This window comes from Zootoca vivipara, chromosome 5 (genome assembly GCF_965207765.1).
Source record: "Zootoca vivipara chromosome 5, rZooViv2.hap1.1, whole genome shotgun sequence".
Taxonomy (NCBI): domain Eukaryota; kingdom Metazoa; phylum Chordata; class Lepidosauria; order Squamata; family Lacertidae; genus Zootoca; species Zootoca vivipara.
The window spans coordinates 24230865-24254943 of record NC_142588.1 but is presented as its reverse complement, the minus strand read 5'-3'; the positions used below and the strand labels follow the sequence as shown (position 1 = coordinate 24254943).

Below are 24079 nucleotides of genomic sequence, written 5' to 3'. Positions count from 1 at the left end.
TATTTAAAATGCACCTCTGGGTTATTTGTGGGGCATAGGAATTCGTTCATTATTTCCCCCCCCCAATATAGTCCAGCCCCCCCTCCCCCAAAAAAGGTCTGAGGGACAGTGGACCGGCCCCCTGCTGAAAAAGTTTGCTCACCCCTGATCTAAGGGTTATTCATGCAAAATGTTCCCGTTTCCTTTGGAGGTATTGCAGTGCTTTTAAAGGTGTGTCTGTCCTTACCTTCATTATTATGGTGGTAACAAGGCTGCCATGAATGCAAGGTTAAAACTTGCTCTAAAGAGAGAATGGTTTGCGCCAATCACCGACTCTCCCTTCGAACAAGCTTAAGAGACAGTTTGTCTCAAAACAGTTTTGCTTTTTCCTCTGCATTTTCTTGATTGAGATCTTCACAGCACTTAAGGAGCATTCACATGATTGATTGCAGTGGCTGAACAACATAAATATCTACTTGAAATGTCATTGTGCCTTAATGCAATATCAGCCTTTGCAGGGTTGGGGAATAATCATTCCCTGAAACACACACATTGTCAAATGGATGAATTAATTAAACTGGAATCACAATGTTCCGAGAAAATATATATATATAAATACAAGCGTGTTAAGGAATTATAGTATAAAAATTACCTTCTTGTTTAATTGCTACATATATTGCTGCATTGAATGAGTTCAGTGAGGTCTCCTCCTAAGGACCATATTATATCAGATCTGCTGTTTGGGGTAGTCCTCAGTCTATTGTGAAAAATATTTGCATTTCTAGCAATATCATTCACATTTTTGGGGTCACTTTAGTTTTATTTAGGTTTGTTATACGTCCCTGAGATATGACTAAAGTCCTGAGGGGCACGTTATGTTTTAAAGAAATGCACACTATTGCTTAAGCAAAAAATAAGTTAAAAAATGGGAGACAGATTTCGCTTGAGCTGTATAGTGCAGTCGTGAAGAGTGAGAATATGAGTGTGACCTAGGAAGTCTGCACCAGTTCCTGGTTTTGTGAGGCCTGGGGCCAAGAAGCTGTTGGAGAGGGGGGACCTCATCCTCTGCGGTGCTTGACTCCAAACACCAGCACAGCACAGCACAATTACTTCCTTCTCCTCTGCAGGTCTTGAAGCCACTGTTAAAGCCTTGTCTATTTCAGGCAACTTTTTCTTTAAAACATACCGATATTCTACTGCTATTATTAGCTGTGTTTGAGAGGTGTTTTTTTAAAAGGGTTAGCTAGTTTTAAATATTTTAGCACATGATTCCTTGAGTATAAGTAGAGCTTCACATGTAAGCTGATATTTGCTAGTAAAAGCCTGTCAAAAATTAATGCCAAGATTTATGGTCCAGCAGTAAGTCTGAAATGTTATCTGTTGGTTTGTAGCTGTGTTCAGCTGGACAAAGACTGTGCTCTTCCTTGGTTCAGTGTTTAATGCTCCAACCGTCTCCCTTATGCAGTCAGTCAGTAACTGCGCTGGCCAACTTTCTATTTTCTACCAATAAGCATCACTGTGCACAAAGAGCTCGATCCTATGATATCTTCTCTGAATAATAAAAGTGTCTTTTCCTAATGGCAACCATCAGCCCCGGGGCTTGTCGGAGAGCCTCTCCAAATCCTGCAACAAAAGCATTTGCTGGAATGTGAAATCCCTACAGAGGGCAAATGCTGTAAGGCGTTTTCTTTTTTTAAAAAAAATGGCACAGAAATTTTTACATTAGTTCCTAATCTGTGCAGCAAGAGAAGCGCTCTCTATCTCTCTCTCAAGCAAAACTGCAATTGTAGCAGTTTCTGTTTATAGACTGTTTTGATTCTCCATTTGGGAATTACTGGACAACAGAGAAAGAGAGATTTGGCGGCTGTGCAGTCATTAGGAGCTGCTGTTCCTTGAACAGACTTCCACTTATTCATCACATTTGGCACTGCACTGCTAAAATAACCCTGACCAGGAGTCTCATCTTCAAATTAGGGCACGGGCGGTGGGGGAAGAGGATGCATGCTGAATGGGCTGGCTAGGACAGGAGAGCAGCCACAGAGAGACACACCAACCATTCCCCCCCCCCCAAAAAAATACCGAATTGGCCTTTGGTCTGATCCAGCAGAGCTACTCATGTGTTCCTAAAAAGTAAGCAACAAAACAAAAGGGGATGGGGATGCAGCCAGGCTCTTGCTTCTGCAATGGAGTATAATGAGTGCCTGTCCCTGAGCTGCAAAAACATACTCTACATTTAATGCCGCCCCCCCCCCCCGAATCCTGGGAATTGTAGCTCTGTGAGCAGTACTCCTCACAGAGCTACAATTCCCAGAACTCGGCAAACAACACAGCCTGTTTCTTTTCACAGAAATGATTCGATATTTTAAATACCAGCCCCTCCTCCCCTTGTTAAAAAGCTTTTAAAACTATGTTTTGTGGACAAATGAATGTTTTAAAATGTAGGTGTGCAATAATGCAGCGGTTGCTTTTTAATCACATGCATGCCGTCTCTTCTGTCTTTAATGGTTAAACAGGCCAGCTCTTGCCCATTCAGAAATCTCTAAAAGGGCTGACTGGCTGGCTGTGGGCCAGCTCCAGATGTGAGCGAAACAAATTGTGTGCACCAACGGGTGGCTCTGGGTACAGGGATGTGCATCCAGTCATATCAATGAGGCCTCAATGAGCATTGTGAGATGGGCTGGGGAATGTGCCCACAGCTGTACAGTGGCATCCAGATGTGCTGCTTGTGCACATGGATTTACCTCGCCAGATTGAGGCGTTCTTTACATTTTAAAACATGTCTGGGGAATCAAACATTCTGAAAAGGATTACAGGTTTCACAAAAGCAGTAAAAGTCTTTCTCCAAAAGCTGCCTGGTTGGCTGGTGTTTTTGTTGGTCACAGGGCAAAAAATGTGCATGATGCCATCTTGTGGCCAAATGTTTCCACTTTTTATGCACCAGAATAGCCACAATCCAGCATCGAGTGAGGGCTTTCAGCCTAATCTGCAGCATAGCGTTGTTTTGAAGATGATTTTTTTTAAAAAAAAGAGAGAGAGAAATTGGTGCGGGAGGAAAGGGAAGTAGATCCATATGCTCCTTGGTGGAAAGGTAGTGCTTCAAATGTAGTGAATATATATATATATGACGACATAATTTGGGGTCCCATTAATGTGACCAGACTGCATGGCCCAAAATCATTGTATTGGTTAATCTTACTGCAGTAGTGATTTTATTAATATGATAGGCCTAGGAAAACAGTCATTCTGTAACTACTTAAATTTTGCAGATTGCTTTGAAATGATGTTTTTTAGGATGCATATTCTAACATTGTTTGGGGCATGGCTTGCTGTTGAAGCGTAGCAAATACCTGGAAACCCATGTTGTGGCCTAATCGAGGTGAGATTCCACTGCGTTTTTTCTTGAGAATCAGATACTGTAATAGCAGTTTTTTTGCTTTGTTTTTAATAATAATGTGCTTAATTATTTTTGTTAAGCCCTGCGATTGAGACAATGAAGATTTGATTTGGGGTTGTTATCCGACAGTGTGCTGTCAGGCTGGTCAATATTTTGTGTGTGTAGCGCATTGATTGACTCATGATGTGAGATAATGTTCTCTTTTATCTCAGCCTTACTAGTCTTGGTAAATCCAGGTTACTCAAGCGTCAGTTTAACTGCCTGTACATACTTATGTAAGATTTACCAGGTTATTTCAGAGCCTTTGATGGAAGGCATTGCGTAAGAACAAAACCTTGTTCGTTTCTTAAAAGACTAGATCCACACTCACATGGTGCTGCACAGCAGAGACAGGGAATCCTTCCATTTGCCTTGTACCCAGTAAAAGACCCGCATTACAGCTTACATGTAGCTCTTTGTAAACTTAGTCAACTGAGCTTTAAAACAAATTAGATTCCCCCCCTTCCATTATTAAAGGAAGACCATTCTAATGCCTCTGAAAGCATGAAGTTATCAATGGAGGTCAGCTTCTTATCCGTTGACTTCCTTCAAAGAATACCAAGTACAGTATCTCCCCACAACTGTCAACACCAGAATAAGTTATGCAATGTAAACTATGGATTATGCAAATATGTGTGAATTGTGTTGCAGAATGCTTATAGGTTGCAGAATTTCACTTTTCTAGTCATACAATTGAAGCTATCTTTGGGCTAGAGGTTTTATCTTTTGTTTTCAATGCACACAGATCTCTCCAGCCCCATTCCTCCATCCATGAAGATGACTATATATAAACAAACTTCTTGATAATTCTCTCGCCTGATAAACTGCGACCTTGCCTTTCTTTCATCTGACTCTCGGCATGGGGACCGAGCTGTCCTCAGAGTGCCGCTGCTGAAAGGTTAAAAGGGTTGGATACAGCAATCCCTTGGGTGATAAAAGAACTGTTTACAAATGTATTAAACATAAAAGGAAACAGATAGTAACATTTTTTATTAAATATTACAGTGGATCAAAAAGTACAAAATATTTGCTTGCTATGTGATTGGGAAACTATTGGCACATAATACAGTATCAAAAGCATTAATACATACAATTTGGAAAACATACAAAAATTGAGTGTTTATAGTTGGCTCAGCTTTTCTTTCTTTCTGGTAGTGTTTAAACTTATTTAATTTGAAAGGTTACTCAGTAACCCTTTTATTCTTTTAAAAAATGGGAAAACTATATAATATTACTGGGCCATTTTTTCTATATACAAATAATCACCTTACAGAGCATATAAGCTACAATAACTTGAATCACAAGAATGTATACACTATTTACAACAAAAGAACGCTCAAAACAAAGTATAAACAGCTAGTAGATTATGCTGCCTTTGTTAGACCATATTTAAAACTATGGGAGGGGAGGAATACATGTAAAATATCAAATACATTTACAGCTAACACCGGTTAAGTGCTCAATAATGATAGTTTCAATACTGCAGACCTCATTATCAGTGAAATATTTTCCCACTATAAGCATTACAAATTGTGAAATGGGGCCAGGTTTGACTACGCTCATTGCTGTACAATCGGATCACATGGAATAAAGGCACACACCACACAACCTATTTCTGTGGCCATCTACTGGCTTCTGTGAGCCACACAACAGAATAGGACAGAGCTTGAACATATGGGGACTAGTCAAGAAAACAGTGAGACAGAAGTGACTTCAGCTCTCTTTAACTCTTGCACGGCTGCTGCCTCTCTGGTTGTTCCTATGCCACCCCCAGTTAGGGCTGCTTACACAATTAGGCATCACCCGTTTCCCTGAGTGGCGGAGGAGCAACTACGCTATCACACCATTCCAGCTAACTTGTAAAATGGGGCCAAAATTACTCTCAGCTTTTCTTGACTGCAAAGATGCAGAAGTTACCTGGAGTGGAATAACCATGGAAACAGTAACAATCACATTACTCCATGTACTATATAAACAGGGCTCAAGTCACAGGTTTCATTGGCTTATGCCCTGCATGCTTAAGGATTCATGCAGCAGTTCAATAAGCTAGGAACACTTCTCAGCTTTATGTTGGGCTTCAGATTGAATTGGGAAACTCTTCTGATTATTAAAGTGAGAGTCCAGTTGCAAAAGGCCTCACCCAACACAAACCCCTCCCCATGTCAATGGCTTCTAAAAAGACAATTCTATCAAGGGAGGGAAAGGTTTTCTTTGTCTTTAATCTCATCAACCTTCAAAATCTTTAATGAATCCTGAACAGAGTGAGTTGGAATTGCAACATTTCTTGGGACCAACTCATGGTAAATAGATTTATCACTCTGCTGCCAATTAAACTGTTTTCTTTACCAATCTCCCAATAACAAAAAAAAACTTGTGCAATTTCATTCAATAAGGCCCCTTGAACTCAAACAAAGCAAACAAAGCCCCATTTAAGTCACAGAAAGTAGTCTTCTGCCAGTGGAAAATGCAATACTTAATAGAAATCATGGATTTTTAAAAAAGCATTCTTAGGCAACCCACCATCTCCAATGGTATGAGCTATGTCCTCATTGCTCTTCATTTACCCTCATCTTGGCCAAAGCAACATGAGCTTTCTAAAAATAAGCCAGTCTTCCTATTGAAAAAAGCAAGAGGAACAAAAAAAGGGGGGGTCAATTAACCCTGCACTGTGATCTTTTAGAACGGTCCGAACAACTTTCAAAATGATGCATGGAACTGAAATTGGAGACTTACAAAACAAGCACACAAGGTTAAGATTTAACAGTATGGTTATCAAATCAAACTTTCAAAAATGAGTCTTCCTAAGGTTGTGGGATTTGGAATAAATGGGCAGTCAAGTACCCTCATATGCACACATAGCTCCTTCGCAGGAGGGCAGCCCCATTCCTTTTAAGAGGGTGAGGAGCTAAGTATGTGCCAAAGGATTTGTGCACAGTGCGACCCCTCTTTACTGGAGGGAAAGGGGTAGGATAGGGGCGTACCACTGTAAGCAATGTGGAGCTACCTCTGCATGCAATAAATGACTTGCTAAGGGTGTGCTGTTCCAAAATGAGGGACAATCCTTTTAAAACAAGGGACATCCCTTACTGTAAGGGGGATCAGGCAACCCTACATGCAGATTATTCCAAACAAATCAGAGATGCATTACATCCTGGATTACCAAACCAGGCATATAATTCTAACAGTCATTGGAGGCTTATACAACCCTGCCAACTTCCCTTCCCCCTCCCCACCTTGATTATTATATTAGTCAGGTTTAGTGCAATTTTTTTATACTAATAATGCCCTCTATGGCATCTGATCAACTGAGAATGTGATTGTTGTTTTTTCGAATGCTCCAAGCACAGCAGGAAAAAGAAAAGCAAAAGTCGGCATTGGCACATTTATCTTCTAAAGTCTACTAGCCTGCTTATGCATCATCAGTTCATATAATTTTACCACAAGAACATAAAAGCATTAAATTGAAGATAACATTGATCTTTAACAGTAGATGTCTATTATTTTGTTTTGTTTTTTCCACCATTGTATATTAAATAGGTTACATTATATATTGCAGTTGGCTTCATATCACAGGAAATTTCAATATAGGATGTTTGGCATGCATGCACGATGTTGCTTAAGTAGTTTCCACTAGTTTCCAGTAGTTTTGATAATTATTACTGCATTTGAATTGCAATCTGGGATGGGTTCAGCTCACAATTTTCACATTGTAAAATGCCTCAAAAAGTTCAGCCTCTCTGGGTAGCTGTCCATACTTCCAGACCCAGCACAGAAACGTTCCTCCAAATAAATCCATATCGTTGTAGGTTGATTTTCCCCATGGAAAAAAAACAAACCCACCAGCTTCACTTATGGACTTGTCACTCTTCAAATTATGCCTTGTGATGGGCGTGGGGCTGCATTTTAGCCTCATGGGGAGGACCTGCCCCACCACCAACTCAAGCTGATCGCTGTTGAGCCATGTGCTCAGTGGGCTGCCATGGCCATGCTGCGATGATGCCAAAGGTATGAGGCAGCCTCAACATATTTGGCTGCCTTTGATGCTTGCTGAATGGGAGGTGGAAACTCAGCAAATCCATGAGAGAGAGAGAGACACTGGAACCAAAACTAGTGTAAGCTGGCATTGTTTCTTTGATTTGAACAAAGCCAGCTTCACGGCAGCACCTGACATTTCCTCCCTCTCTGGTAGGAAACGTCACTTGTGCTGGTACACGGTGTCAAGAGAGGAATATGAAATGGATGATGGGGTCAGAGCACATGGTCCTTGAGGCTTCCTACCATAGCACCGGCTTTCAAGTGTTCTGATTACACACACTGGGTGCTTGCTTTCTACACAAAGGTTCTGTCCCCGCGTGAACAGCAATGGAAGCTTCAGAAAGGCCTCCTAGAAAGCCCTCAGCTGCTCACTCAAAGCCGCTGACAAAGAGCTCTTCGAACACCTTTCCCTCCCAAGAGGAACAGCAATACAGGCTGAACGAAATCTTCCCTTTTGCATTTCAGGTGCTCATGCACAAGCCAAGACCAAAGCAAATGAGTGAGCAGCCAGCTGCAGTCTATAAGGGTAGGGCTCTTACTCTTGCTGTTCCCATGGGTGTGTAAGGGGTGTGTGCATGCAGTAAAAGGGCCCTTTGCCCATGAGTGCTCCTCTAAAGCCTCCAAGCTTGCACAGTAGCAAGTCAGTGGGTGGTGCCATGCCTGCCAGCTCTTCAAGCCTTTCCTCACGTCAAAATATATCCCCTTTTACACTTCAGCTGCTGCCCTTTGTGCTGCAGTCCTGACCCTGCAATGATCTGAGCACCCTAGCCCATTCCAGCAAAATATCTCAAGGCAATCTATAGCTTTCAGCAGGAAGACTCTCATGAGAGTCATCAGGGTACTCTGGCTCAGGCTTCAGAAATGCCACTGGCATGGAACTTTTGTTCAACAGGACCAGAGAGTCGAAGTCAAGTAAAATCGGGCTTAAGTGGTTTGTAGGTTAAGCTGCCATTTTTGTTTTGAGTCCAAGCCACATGGTCAGAATACTTTGCTGGAAGAAGGTGGGATGTTCAGCACTTTGTAGGAGGACTCCGCCAACCAAGAGTTCAACCAGTTCATAGCCCTCAACCCTCAAAAGACTGACTTCCAGATTTGGAATGGCTCCTTGCTATTATCCGTTCTCACCCATCTCACTTCAGCAGCACAGAATCCAGACAATCTTTAACTAAAATGCTTCCCCTTCTTTCTCTCCTAATGGCTGAAATTCTTGAAATAGTTTAGCAGCCCACAATAAAGGTTCTTTAGAACTCCAATGTTATTGAGTAACTTGTTGCCAGCACAGTCTCCTAAGCATGTTTCCTTTCTGGTATGCAGGACAGTTTCACAGCCTAGATAAGGTTAAGTACAATACTTAACAAATTCAGAGACCATGATACAGGAAAACCAGATCTCAGTGGCCAGTAAAACAGCAAAGTATGAACAATTAGAGAACCATTTTGATGGGTGAGGGGGACGCTCAGCACCTTTGAAGGATCTGGTCGCTTGAGAAAGAACTGATGTTTGGACTCAGCTGCAATTGTGTGATCTACAGTATGCTTCTCTCTCCACTGGAAAGGTTCATTGAAAATGGATGCTTTTGTTTTGTAAACAATGACATTACCACCCAAAAAGCTGCTCTAAAAACATAAGCAGAAAGAGGGAAAGGAAGGGGGAAATATAAACACATTTAAAAAAGAAGCCCTCAATAACCAGCGCCTTTTTTTTCTTTTACCAAAAAGAGGTTGCAAATGAAAAGAGACTGTTCTTTTAAATTAAACAGAGCACAGGATAAATTGAAAATAACTTGCATAAATTATACAAATGAACTTGACGCTGGAGATTGTTTTGTTTTGTTTCTGAAGCAGATATGTAAAGTCTAATTGGACAGTGTTTACTTTTCCTGTTTTGATAGTGTTAAGATGAAATGCTATGAAGTTTCTGCTATACATTGCATTGATTTGAAATATGGAAAGTCAGAAAACAAAATGGTACCCAAAGAAGCAATATCCGTAGATCATCTGCTTGTTCCACTTTCTCTCTCATCAGACCTGCCTCTTTTTCTACTTGAAATGCTCCAAAACCCACTCTTTTTAAGGGGGGGGGGAAACAACCAACACCTTTTTTCTCATCCAAGGTAAGGGGGGAGCCTAATGTCCCCCCCTGCTCTTCTCTGACATTTGTTTTCCTCATGATACAGATACTTTTGCGAACCTTCTTTGCAATGTGAAATGACCACGGAGGAGTAGATGCAGGAGCCCAAAGTAAAAAAACAAAGCCCAGGCGAATCGACTGTCTTGCTTGACCCTCGATCAACTCTGAAGCCTTCAGCAATGAGGGACAAAACTGCTTATTGGTTAACACAAATAATCAGCTTTTTGTTTAAATTTTGCAAGACATCACAGGCTAAAAGGAATGTAGTTGTTTGTTGTTGTTTTCCAAGGGAGGATCTACAGTTTTGTGCTCGGATGTACAGAAGACAACTGAGAAGGCGGGAAAGCAGCCTGAGGATTGATAGCAGCCAAAGGATAAATGTTGTTGTGCAAAAGGTCACCATATGAACTTCCTACAGGTGTGGCTGCAGCTAAGTGCCTGTAAAGCTGCTGTGAGCTTCCAGGGGACGTAAGGAACTGTCTTTGCACCATGAACGAGTGGAGAGCCAAAGGCTGCATTAGCGGAGAAAGCACTGCCTGATTTTTCAAGTATTGTAGAGGATGAGAATACCCAGCTGGGATGCGGTTGCTCAGGCTGCTGCACAATGTCCCTGGGTACAAGCCTGTGAAGATGGGGCTGGAGAGGGGAAACTTGTGACCTTCCAGCATGCCACCAGGAGGGAGGACGTGTGCTGATTTGCTGCCCTCGGCCTCTTGCTCGAGACCCTTGTCTTTTGCAGGGGCTTCCTTTGGTAAGCGCAGGGGTGAGACGGCTCGGATCTTCTTTTCCGAAATGGCTTTGTCCAAATCCTCCAGGCTGCGCTTCAGAGGCCGAGCTGCCCCAATGGTTTGAGCATTGGTTTTGTGGCTTAGGATGGGGTGGACCATGCCCTCCATCTTCCTTGGGGTCTGCTGTTTGTTGGTCCTTAGAAGAGGCTCGCTGTGCTTCTTGGGGGCCGACACCGTCATTGGAGAAACACGACAAGCTTTGGGGTTGCAGTCTATACTCAGAGGCTGGCCGCTCAAGGCTTGGAACTGGGATATGCTTTTGCTGTCCACTGAAGCATGCAAGAGGGAGGATGATCCCAGAGCTTTTGCAGTCTGTTTGGGAGTACTTTTAGGAAGACTCAGATCTGTCGGCTGATCATCAGAAGAGGCTTCCATGGGGCTCTTTTTCTCTGGCTGATGTAGAGGCGGGTGATAGCTTAAGCTTCGCTTGTCTTGGTGCTTGTGCTGAGGGAACATGGAAAGGGCTTCTCTATCTCTATACATGTCTCGGTGGAGGTACTTTGACGTCTGTTCATTATTAAGGTGGTGTTCGGTGTGCCTGTAAAGGCTGTGCAGGTGAGGAGATGAGTAAAAGTCTGCCAAGAAGGCAGGCATGTGGGAGTGGTGCAGCGCCCTTTTTTCATTCATTCTATCTTTCATGTCCTGGATTTCCGACTTTAGTGCATAGGATTCGGCCAGAGCACTCAGGTGTTGTTTGGTGAAATCGCAACATTCAGAATCAGTTTTTTTGAGTAGCAGTTCGTGCCTGTAGGTTTCACCAGCAGACTTCCTCTCGTCCGAATTCTTGGGTTTGAAACTCTGTACGTGTTGGATCACAGATGGCCTGCTGAGTGCTGCAGCATCCATCCCAGAGGCATGGGAAGCCTGTGGCATGCTTGACAACAGGTCCTCTTTGCTGCTTAATTTCTTCTTGCTGATCAAAGGTGGTGGTGAGCCATAAGGGTAGCTGCAGGAGAGGGTTGCCCCACTGACTTGTGACAAGAGCTTCTTCTTTGCCAGAGGTGACATGATGCCTGGGTTGCCTTTGGAGTAGAGCAGTGGTGTGCAGCTGAAACCAGGCTCACCATTAAGGGAACTCGGCACTTCTTTCTCTTTGAACATGTCGAAATTCTGTACTACAAGGACTTTGGGACTCTGTTTCAGTGCATTGTGTATGTCCTCATTTCCTAACTGATCCACTTTAACCGTGCAGTTGGCAATGTAGTCCGCCATCTCTGGGAGTTTATCGTCTTCCATCTCACTTTGACTTGGAAGTGGGAGTTGGATAGTGGGGAAGTTATTAAATGGAATTTCTTGGGCGCTACTTTCTAGGTCATCTGCGAGACAGTGAACTCTTTGTTCCTGCTTTGGCTCATCTGGGTCCTTTGACAGACTGGGGATTTTCCCTACTGTGGAATTCAAGACCTCATCTTCTTCTGGGGACACTAAAGCACTTGAGACAGAATCTTTGCATGGCATCTCCTCCTTGACTTCCTCACTGTTTGAGCTGACTTCTTCAAAGTCTGTCTTTTCCAATGATGGCATCCCAGTTACATCTATTGGAGAAACCTGGGACTCTTCTACAGGCACCTTCACCTCCTCTGCGACAGTTATTTCAGATGAGCTTTTCTGGTCTGAACATTCTTGATCTTTCTCTTGTTCCGATGATGCCTAATAAAACATTTTAATGGAGAAGTGTAAGAAAGCACTGTAGCATGAAAGGCATGAAATTCTCAACCAGGACATAGTGGCATCTCTTGGAAACAAACTTGTCCATCATGTTGAGCACCGAAAGCTTTAATAGCCACTATCACATTTCAACAGACATCTACCCTGGAAGTATTGTAAACATTAAAGTATAATTACAAACGTCTTAATAAGTCATAGGTGATTCTTTGTTTTATTTTGTTACCAGGCAGCATAAAATAGGCCCCATTGATATGCTGACCAGGCAGTGTTTATGCTGAGGCCATTTTTTAGTTAAGAGGACCACCGCTGTGTTGACGATGGCATTTAGAAAGATCTAAGATTGTTTTCCATATTTAAAACACGCTCTCCCAAGCATGCTTGACTTGACTTTCATTTTTTATTTATTAAAAAGTATTTCTAAGCCACTGAGGATTTAAAAAGGGTGCATGCACAAAGTATAAACCAACATGAACACTGTAAAACAACATCATAAAAACAGAGATAACAAATGGATCTCTTATTTTAGACCTGATCTCTTGGCACTACTAAAACCAGCACTTACCAAAATGAACCCCCCCCCCAATTAAAATATATAAAATGAAGTCTGCGGGTGGGCGGGAAGCAAAGCTTCGCTGACGCGTTCTGAAACAATCAGTGTTGTGGCTCATTCGGGCTTTTATATAGAGATTAGAATAAAGTTGTCAACATGCAGCAAGAGCATTTTTGCCCTCTTCCAGATATAGCTTTCCTGAGTTATAGCCAATGAGGCTCCATCTCTTTATGCTCCTTCATTAATAAAGCTTGTGCACTCAATTCTCCCTATTCATTCCATTATGTAGACGAATGAACTGTGACCTTGAAGGTCATTAGAGTACTCCATCTGTGATACAGCTGACTGACAACCCTTTTCAAAATTACTGTCATTCTCTTGCGGCATGCCTCTTAGTAGAAGGCAGTCATGAAGCAGCGACGTTGTCTGAGCTCTTCTATTATTATTGTTAATACACCCCCACCCCACCCGCTTCTCTCTTTCTCAGCTGCAAAGAGGAGGCATCAGGAAAGTTATTATCTAAATGCTGCATTAGGGGGTGTCATGTGAGAGATGGATGCAAGGCAGCCAATGCATCACAATCTTTTCCAAGATTTACGTCTTCGCAGCTGCTTTTAAATTTTCCTATGTGTTGGGTTTTTCTATTTCCTATTAGTTAAAGTGTCTGTTACTCATTGTGACTGCTTCCATAATTTTTTCCGCGAAGAAACTCAAAGTAAAAGATGCCTTTTGCAGTCCAAATATCATCATTAGCCCTTTTGCGAAAATTCTAACATTGGCCTCCAGAGCTTATACAATTACAGGAAAATACCAGACAGATGAGCAAAGCAGACGGAGAAAAACTGATAGTTAATAACTGGATGTCTCTCTCTCTCTCTCTCTTTCCCTGGTTGGGCAACACTTTGATAGGAGCTTGCAGTTGTGCTAGAGCAGCATGTACGAGAGGAATAATAATATTTCATCTTGTACTCAGTTACAGCCATCATAACAAAACAGAGTCAAATGTAATGCTAAACTGAACTGTAACCAATTAGCAGCGTGCTCACACAAACAGTTATGAGTCATTACAAGATAGCTTTCTACCTCATTGCTCACACTGAAAAACATTTCTTGAAAAATATTTAAAAGTGCATATTTCTCAGGATGTGTCGAGTTAAAAATCTTACCACTTGGAGTACTTTTACAGGATTATTTTAAATGGGAACTATTCACATATTTGCAGAAACATGAAGCCTAAAGGCAGAGATCATAATCAAGAGAGATGTATGGTTATTATTTCAACATGCACAGTGGGTTCTTTTGACTGTTTTCAGCCTAATAAAAACTTCACGCACAGCACTGAAAACTGATTTCAAAACCCAGGGCAGTTAAGATGGGTAAGTTACCATTTCATAGATTGATGGGCTGGGGCATGACGTTTTGGGTTACTTGAAATGACTGGTGGCCACTGTGGATGGGGGCTCAGCTTTCATTCGCCACCTCTGAAAACCATCTGAGGAGGGCGTTGCTGGGAAACTGCTGCATGGCGGTGTGGCTGGTGAGGGGCCCTTTGGGCAGTCCACAACCTGGTTGGTTACTGGTGCTAGGCCTGGGATTGCCGCCTGCTAAGTTTTAAAACAGCCTTTGTGAATCGGGCTTTCACAAGACAGAAAAGCTATTACTACATACAGGTAGTCCAGCTTCCTGGTAAACTGGTATGCTGAAGCTGGTTAGATAGGGCAGAGCTGCAGGACGTTGGATGTATGCATCACCAATTCACACAAACATACACAAATGGTAGGACTGCAATGATCAGCCAATAGCTTAGATCAGGCATGTCCAGTTCCCAAGAGACTGTGATCTACTCCCAGTATAAAAAAAACTGGCAGTGATCTACCCATTGTCATTGGAGGGAGGAGGAGCGTGTTTGGGGTGGGTGGATTGCCTAGAGTTGTTGCGCTTTTTTGGGGGGGGGGATTGCACAGAGGGTTTTTTTTAGCTTTTCCCCGGAACTTTGTGCACGATAAGGATCCCGCGATCTACCAGGATCAGCCAGGGATTTACCAGTAGATCGCGATCTACTGGTTGGACATCCCTGGCTTAGATGAAGTGGCCAAAAATGTGTCCGTGGCTAACCAGGAAAGGCAGTTTTTATCACGCTAATAATTAATCAATTGAATTTTCATAAATTTGTTATGTTTCTGAAGAAACAGAGAATACTATTCTTCTCCTTAGATGATACATGCATGTTTGTATGCAGCAGGGCATCATCTTATAAGAGGCATTCCATATGAGTGAGAAGGGGGGATTGTTTCTTCTGAGTTGACAATTCATTTCTTTTATAAGGTGATTGCCTAAGGAACTGGTTGTTGGGAGAAATTGTATGTTCTTAACCAGCTACGTATTTTCCTGGGATGACGAAGCCAGAGTTAAAAGAGCACTCTATGGCTCATATAAGCGCAGCCTGTAGCAACTGCAACAGAATTCTTCAGTCTAACACTGCCATGCTTGGGTGCTCTGCCATGGGAAGGCCTGCAGTTGGGCAATACCAGCAGCTGAACCAGCACTCAGGAAGAGAAGCCATCAAATGGAAAACCAAAAAATAAGAGAAAGAGCTATGCAGCAGAATAACAGGTGGCACTCCAATCAAAAGCCCTCTTCTCCATTGGTTCCATGTGGCTTGGCTGGCTTTATTTGAGCAGAGCCTGGGACCACTGTTATATTGGAATGTATACTGGGGGGAGGGATGCAGGGTGCCTGCGCTTCAACTTTCAGCATATCATTTGGGTGGAAGGGCTTCAGAAAGATTGTGTGTTGGGGGAAGGAAGTGGGAACCAGCAAGTGCAATAGTTGTTTCAAAGTGTCGGTATGATTAATAGGCATTTTGAGGCCAAAGATTTTCAGAGTGTGCCTGGAGTTAAAGTAGTTGCAACTAAGGCCTTGTCCGCACTGGAGAAATGTGTGGATTTTCCTGTCTCCCCATTAATATAGGGGAAACCAAATGACGTTCTCCCCATCCCAGCGTTGCCTCTAACATTTCTCCCTTTGAATGCAGGGCTTTTCATAAGTTTGAAAAATATAATTCCTCTTTCCCTCGCATATGAAAGCACCACATAAAAAAGTCCAAAATGTCCACGGAAAGTCCAAAATGGCCAAGATGGGGGGGGAACCCGCATTTGAAGTGGGGGGAAAGGTGTGATTCCACATTTTGCTCCAGTGTGGGCAAGTCCTAAGTCCCCCTAAAGGCAATAAGTGGATTGTGACTAACTTGTCTCATGGGTTGCCATGAGATTGCTTTCACTTAATTTGTGTGGGTTTTGTGCCCACTCTCTTTAATAACTTTCCACATTATCCCAACATTAGCTACAAAAGACCTGCAAATGCCACCACTCCCTCTCTCTGGCTTACCAGCCCCCTGCCCCAGATCCCAAAATAATATTGCACCCCACAATCAAATATTTCTTATTTAAAAGATTTATACCCGCTTTTCCCCACCACAAAGGAGTCGCTCTAAACGGCTTACAAATAAACTGCAAACATAAACACAACAATGATCCAATTCAGTTCCCCAACCTAAGAGGCACAACAAAAGCGGAATAATTTTTACGTGGTGCTTTCATATGTGAGGGAAAGAGGAATTATATTTTTCAAACTTATGAAAAATGATTTGCTTAAAAGCCTTCTGAGGTCCCTCATACATTTGTGTGAATTTGATATCAAGAACATCCAACATTACTGACTGACGGGAGAAAAGAATTACACTGCTATATTCTTGCAGTCGGAAGCCCACATAATTGCATTTTGTGTTGTGCACTTTCTACTCTCCATCTGAGAACTTGACCTGCGACTCACATGAAAAATAACTGCAGTTTAAGTCGCAGGAAATTTGAGATACTAAACAACAAAAGCAAGGAAGTTCAAAGTTTAGACTGACACTCCATCGCTGGCTTGTTACGTTGTGCTTAGCTTCTATTGCAGCACATATGGTATGTAACATAACTCGCTGATCCAAACTCCCTGCAATAAATAACAAGGCACAAAGGGATGAACAAGGAATGGAATGCTAGACTTAACTTGTATTTGCTTGCTTTTGGCAATTTCTGTTGCAATCTAGCAGTTGCTTAAACAGACTGTATGCCCTCTTTTATGTATATTTTAATAAAGATTGTGCCTTTTCAATATATGTCTCAGTTTACAATTAATTTTTTTTTTAAAAGGAGCAGGGGTGGGTGAGGGAAACGCTCCAAAGATGCTATTGCAAAGACTGTGGTTGTATAAAAAATATATTCTAACCCAGACTTTGGAGGTCAAGTCCATAGAAATAACAGAAAAGGAGAAGCAATATTAAAGATGCTAAAGAGTTTTGGCCCAAACAGGCCTTCCAAAGTGGCTTTTCTACAAAAAAAATTGGACAACAATGAACAAGTCTTGCTTAAATCATAACTCAGTTCCCTCATTATCATCTTCCTTAAAGAAAACTCTAAACAATTTTTATTTTGCCATGTGATTGGTTTTGGAAGAAATGTCCCTGAGTAAGGTCTATTTGGGCCAAGATACACCGGACCATAAAAAAAGCGCATTACTCTCAAGCATCTTTGAGCCTGGTTCTCCTCTTGTCATTGCCATTGGATACTTCCTGGTTCTTCTGTGTGGAAGGCATGGGAGGCCGTAAGACGTTACCTACCACATGGCACACACACCCCACAACTGCCCATGTGCCACATGTACTGATGACCTTTCCAGATGTGGCATCTCTGTCATCGCTTACATGCCCTCCATAATCACACAAGTCAAATCACTATCAGTTATACGTCAGTCCTTCTGAGTAAACTAAGGACCTTTCCCTCTACGTTATTCTTAATGTTAAGATGTTTGGAATGAATAAAGTATGTACGTATAACTTCAGAATTCTTAGCTGCATATTACGAGAGACCTGGGAAATACCAGCCCAGGTTCTGCAGAAAAGGGGACTTCTGAGCACGCAACTTTTACACGGACACATAATGGATTCTGTGCACACTGGAACACATAGGTACACACTCTTGTGTCTTTTTAGGCCCTGAAGACGCCATGTCAGTAAAAAGTGACATGTGGCCTGGCCCTGAAAGAGGATTTGTTTTGAGTGAGCCCTGGTTCAAAAGATGATTTCTGGACATTATGCGATCAAAGCAGCACCTGCAGAAGGAAACAGTTAATGAAAAGAAGAAAGCGGGGAAAGAAACTAACCTCGGGTGCATCCTGGGGTTTCTGTGCATTGTCTTTTTCTTTCTTGCTCTTTTGGTGTTCATTTCTGATGCGTTTTGTTCCAGACAATTTTATCTTACTTTCCCCCTCCTGGGCGACATTATCTTGTTTTCGAGGTTTCACAGGAGGCAGTGGCTTATCTTCTTCTCCTTTAATAAATCTTTCATACGGCAGGATTAATCTAAAGAACGAATAATTGATCAGTTCTCAAAGTTCTCACCCAAAAGACCAAAATAAAATAAAAGAAATGGCTGCAAGAAGTTCATTGTTAAAAAACCATTTTTTTAACCACTCAAAACTAGAAGTCAAAGATGTGCAGTAGTATTTGGAAGCTGTTTCTTCTTCTCAAACTGCTGCGGAATCAAATTATTTCCTCTGTCTTTCACACATTTTGCAACCACAAAGCTGAGTTCGCCAACCTCTCGGATGATACACACTTTCCTATATATCTGTAATATTGACACTTTACATGTTTAGGTATACAATGTGTCTTTACGTGTAAACCTAAAAAAATGGGATGGTACTGATCCACATCAATTTATTTGTGACCAAGTCCTATTGAAACTTACAGGTTAGTTGATACTAAATTAAGTCACATAAATTCAATTTAGTCTGCAGTCCTTTTCACACTTTCCTGGAAGTCGGTCTCATTAAAGTTATTTCTGAGTACACACCTATAGGATTGCAGTGTTAGCCATAAGTAACTTTAGCTGGATCAGGTCCAACACGTGACAACAAGCAGAACATTTTTTTAAAAATCCATTGAGATAAATGAGATTATGAAGCCAAATGGAGTCACTGGAGATGAGCTGAGTATCTCCCCCACCCTCACTACTTTAAATTGATTTTAATAGAAATACTTTGTATTTAGTTCTTTGGCCTGTTTAAACAGCAACCGACTTGAGTTACAGAACTTCCCGACAGCAGTGCCATATATACCCTGGAAGTACAGAAAATAGCAAATAATCCCAACTGTACATAAACTGGATTGTGATGTGAACAGGTCTTAAGGAACCTCACATGGGTCAACTCAGGTCTTGGGTCTGGAAGTCCTTAAATCTGCCTCCAAAACACTGCAAACTAGACATGCTAGCTCCCTTCCAACCACTGCCTCTAGATGTCTCTTGCCTTCTCCCCTCTGCAGTCCCCGGAGGACTTTCCCATAACTATTTGGATTCTCAGCGCTACCTGCATAGTCAGAAGCTAGAGGAGCAGAGTGCAATGGGAAGGGGTGAAGACAAACTCAGCCCAGCAGGGTTGCACATATAATCCAAGAATCTGGGGTGAAGGGATGTGGCCCCTCCACCACCAAACATCAGCATGTTCTGGACTGCTACACTATGAGTGAGTCATCTTGTATCCTGTGGGCAAGATACGGTTCCATCAGAAGATGGAGCAGTCTTCTCCAACCTGTTTTGCCCTCCATATTGTGTTGGACTACAGCTCCTATCATGCCTGGCCCCAGGGCATGACTGTGGCTGATGGGAACTGTAGTCCAACTGGTATAGAAACCTTGTACTAGCCTAGATTTCCTCCTCTTCTTTTTTGGGAAGCTAGGGGAATGTCATAAGGACCCATTTTGTGAGCAAGAAGATTCCTCTTTCTCCAGGGAAAGGGACAAAAGGGCAAGCAGTGTCTACCAGGTGATAGTTGGCACAGCGGGCAGGAACAAAAACGGTTTTAAGAAACAATAAGAGAATTTTAATTACAGAGTTTTGTCTTTCAAACCATGGGAAAATTGCTTGGGAGGAGACGGAGATGCTTCAATCTGACCCCCCCCCCTCCACAGAGTGCCTCTTGAAATGAGGGTAAATAAGCAATGTTATTCAAAAGAATGGATTGGCTTACGATCTGAGTTTCAGCTCCAGTGATTAAAGTTCTTATAATGCATTAAACATGATTAATGAATGACTCATAGCAGGAATAATGCAAGACTACGACTTTTAAAAATATGAACTTTAGTATGGCAAACATTATTTTTTTTAAAAAAAAAAACACAACAGGTATCTATTGAAGAAAATGGACTTTGCTTTTTAAACAGCATTAATCTGTTCAAATATCAGACTTCTTTAATTATAGCTTAATCTATAATAATCAAGATAGAAAACTCTTTTTGTTCAGACACAGATTTTTTTTTTTGTTATTCCAGAATCAGCTCCAAGCCATCCAGTTTTAATTTAGATGTTCAAACACAGTTTGGCTTCAAGAGAGCCGGGATTAGCTTGCTTGCGATGATAGTATTTCACATTTTAATAAAATACAACATAAATTATGTTAAAAAGTAAACCTAATTTATGCCATATTAGAAACAAAATTCATGAACTGAGCATGCTCTGACATGGGTATGTGCAGAGAGGCGTGAATAATACTTTTGAGCCCTGAATTTGGCAGCTGGCCAGTAATGAAGCTAAAGCAATGCCCATGGGGAATGCAGGTCCTCAGATCCCATTACAAACTGAGTTTAAACATGTTACAGCTGCTAAAACTGAAAACAGCTCTCTCTATGCAGGCTTAGCAAAATAATATGGACTTTGCCAAATACTTGCTTCCCACTGTAACATTACGGTTAATGTTTATGTAATAAAAAAGAAGCATAACAAGGCAGAATAAAAGGGGGAGGGGGGAGAGAGAGAGAAAGAAATACAATCTTGTTCATACTTGAGGCTGCTAAATTTCATTTGTGACAAGCACAAAATATTCAAGGCACCCTTGAACATCTTTCCCCGTGCCTGGGACTTGAAGCAAGAGGAGGCGAGGTTGGGTTTCATCCAGAGCAATATTTATATCTTTTTCTGCCATGTGTTAAATATTTAAAGAATCAGATTTAACCAAAATACTTTCTTTTCTCTCTTTTTTTGGTGGCAATAGTTGTTAACACTGCAGAAAGGATTGTTTGACTTTGTTTGGTTGCCATGGGAACAGGCAGCCCATTTGAAATCTACATATTTCGTCAGTAAATGTTTCAAAAGCTGCTCATAGCTTTAAAATTAGAGGATGATACTCTGCCACCACTAGGCCTTTTAAATAAAATATTCTGTGTGATTATCCTGGCGGTTAAAGCAGAAACGGGACAAAGGCCAGCCCTGATAAGATTAATCACTGTTAGCACTCTTTCTGAGAAACCCTTTTGTGTCAGTTTTAAATTTGACCACCAAAAAGACAACAGCATCCTGCCTCTTTGTTGCCATATAAATCCCTGGAACTCATTAGGTCAGAGGATAATTAGGAGTCATGGCTGATGAGAGTTCAACGTTACAGGAGGAGGGGCCTGCTGTTTCCATTTTTGTGATTTTGTTTTTTTCACTGAGCTCAGCAGTTGGCAGAGGCTACAGTGGCAAAAAATACATTTCACATAGCTGGTCAAATGCCTAGCGCCAACAGCAGGAAATTTGGAATTAAATGTTTCTTGTATCTGGAGAGAGGCATGACTAAGGTAAAAATTGAATCAAAACACAAGGACGGCTTGTTCTACTTGCATCAGCTCCCCACCCTGGACAGAAAATTCTAATGCAATGCTATTTCTCTACAGTAACAAGGTGGGGTTGTTGGTTTTGGGTTTTTTTTAAAAAGCAAAGTTAAAAAAGAAAGAAAGCATAGAGCTTAGGAGGATTAAAATGAAGCCTAACGCCATGAACAATTGCAAGTTGACAGAGAGGTTTCCATTTGCTAGAATTTTCACTCTGTGGGTCCCCCACCCTTCCCTGCCTTCAGTTGCCCTGTCATGGTACAACACAATTACCCTCAGGATGTGATCTTATCATTTGATTATTAGAAGCTGTTATAGTACAAGGGAAATAAAGTTGGTGGAACATTCAAACCTTCAGCTAACATACTATTAGAACATCACACACACACACATGCACACACTGTATTTAGCCAACTGTATCTCGTCAACTGCAGGTCAATATTATCCAAATCAGGCAGAATATGATTCTCTGCTTTAAAACCTCCCCCACAGAATGCAACATGCTTGAAATGAGCAGCTCAATTTTGTGCTAAATAGCTGTCACTTAGGAGATTTAAATCTACCTCGGTGCAAGATAAAAGAAGGTGTTTCGCAAACATTAACAGAAAAACGAACCACAATGCATATAAACCCTCATGTACAAAAAATATATGTTAGACTTTGAAAGAGTTTTCAGTGTCAGATGTTGGGAGAAGAGTTCCTGTATTCGTAAGAAGCAATCTTGCCGGAAAGCCTAAGAATGTGGATGTGGGTTTAACCATCGCTGTTGTTGTTGTTGTTACACATAAGAATATCATCAATATGCATTCTGCTTTGCGGAGTTTCATAAGCAAAAAAAGAAAGCAGATTTCTGCCCTCAAGGAGATTACAGTGTAAATTTTGACGAAGAGGAAGACCACGGAGGAAATGCAGAGGAGGGGAGTACAGAGCAAGAGGAGGACATTTACTTCCACGTAACCCAGGGTTTGGGTTTGAAGGCGGGGGTGGAACATGCCTTTATTATGAACGCAATGCCTACATTCAGATTAATAAAATGCATTATTTATAGGATAATTAACATAACGAGAATGTGTAAGCAGTAGCGTATTAAAGAACAATCCTTCTGCAGGCAGCAGATTTCTGAACAGCACGGGGCTATTTTTTCCACTGGAATAATACAAGAATAACATTTTCCAGCCCAGAGCAGAAACAGTAGGGAAGTCTTTGCCATCAACTGAGCTGCTGATTAAATTCAATGGCTATGAAAAGCAAGATTATCCTTTTTTAAAATAAATAAATAAAGGCAACTTAAAAATCAATACGAGCTGGATGAACAAATCAGCGTTTTATTAATCCCGACACAATCAGAGATACATTACATTTAATTGTGGATACTCTCCCCCTTTTAGCGGGGGTGGGGGGAGGAGGAAGATTTTGCTTGGCTAAATGTTGAATTAAATACTAGTGCCTAGTATTCTGAGTTTTTAGCTTTCAGCATCTGATGTAATGAAAAATTCAATGTACTTCTCCACAGCAGAAGTCAGAGGTCATCAAATCTATTACAGTAATGTAAGTAATCTGGCTTTCTGCCAGCCTTTAAAAAAAGGGGGGGGGAGAACCATGGAGGCAGATAATTTTATATTTACAAATTCTAAAATCCTCTGGGGATTTTGTCTCATCTCCAACAAAAGGCAGAAACTTCACATTAGAAAAATGTATTTTACAGCATGTCAAACATGTCTTCATCATTAGTATTTCATAAAAGGCATTAACCACACAACTCTTATCCTTCATTAGCCAACATTCTTCTCCTGTGCCATGGGAAAAATGCAACTCAAAATCTTATGTGTGTGTGTGTTGTTGTTGTTTTTAAATTAAAGTGATAAGTACTGTTTCATATACTGATTCTTGATTCATATACTGATATTCTTGTGCCAAGCAACTACTCTTTTAAGTCCAACTCTATTGTGCAGGAAATAGTGGACTGCATCTATTTATAGTAATAAAAACAAAAGGGGTTAGAAGAATAACTCTTGAGGGGGGAGCATGAAAGGAAATCTGTAGTCGAGACTCCCAACTCCATATTTAACTCTTCATTATGACCTCATTCTTATGCTATGGGAGTGGCGTTCTTCTCCCTTGACTCTGGCTTCACCCCTTGCTTCTCTGGGTAAGGTAAAAATGTAGGAAACACAGGGAAGAACAAGATCATGTTGAGGGAACTGTCAATCAGAGCAGCCAATATTGAGCAAAACGGACAAGTCATCAACTCTGATGTGGAGAAAGGCAACTTCCTATGCCAAGGCAATAGCACCCATTTCAACCTCTGATACTGTAATCCCCACCCCCACCCCAACCCAGCAACCATCCCTGCCTCTCCTACATGGTTCCTACATTCTTCCATTACTGGAACTGCATGGGATCATAAGTTCTTATCCTAGAATCATGGAGTTGGAAGGGGCCACAAGGATCATCTAGTCCAACCCCCTGCAGTGTAGGAATTTTTGGCCCAACGTGGGGCTCTGTGGTTAAGAGTCTCAAGCTCTATCCATTTGCGCTATTCTGAGATGTTGCAGGAAAGACTCAGGGCTCATCCTAAAATCAGGGAGATATGGCCCTGGTTCAGCAAAGGCATGAGGCCAAAAGCCTGCAGCCAGCTTTCGTGTGAACTCTGCCATCCCGGTTGGTTTGAGGAGGGCCTTTTACCTTTGCCCGTTGCTCCCACCTGTGTATCAGTTGATTGACACTGTTTTTCTTATAGCTCCAGCTTTGTCTCCTGGAATAGTTCCATTGACTTTAGCAAAGTTCATGCAGGTAGCTTGGGCTCA

General features: G+C 41.7%; 1 protein-coding gene across 3 annotated transcripts in view; it reads right to left on the bottom strand.

Moving 5' to 3' along the window:
* Positions 1 to 4385: 4385 nt before the first annotated feature.
* Positions 4386 to 24079, bottom strand: part of ARID5B (AT-rich interaction domain 5B) — a 178428-nt gene continuing 158734 nt past the window's right edge. For all 3 annotated transcript variants that reach the window (XM_088670228.1, XM_035137659.3, XM_035137660.3), the window contains 2 exons: positions 17789 to 17987; positions 4386 to 12015 (listed from right to left, as the gene is read on the bottom strand). In XM_088670228.1, coding sequence (XP_088526354.1) covers positions 9874 to 12015; positions 17789 to 17987 — 2341 coding nt within the window. In that variant the 3' untranslated portion in view covers positions 4386 to 9873. The remainder of the gene's footprint in view (positions 12016 to 17788; positions 17988 to 24079) is intronic.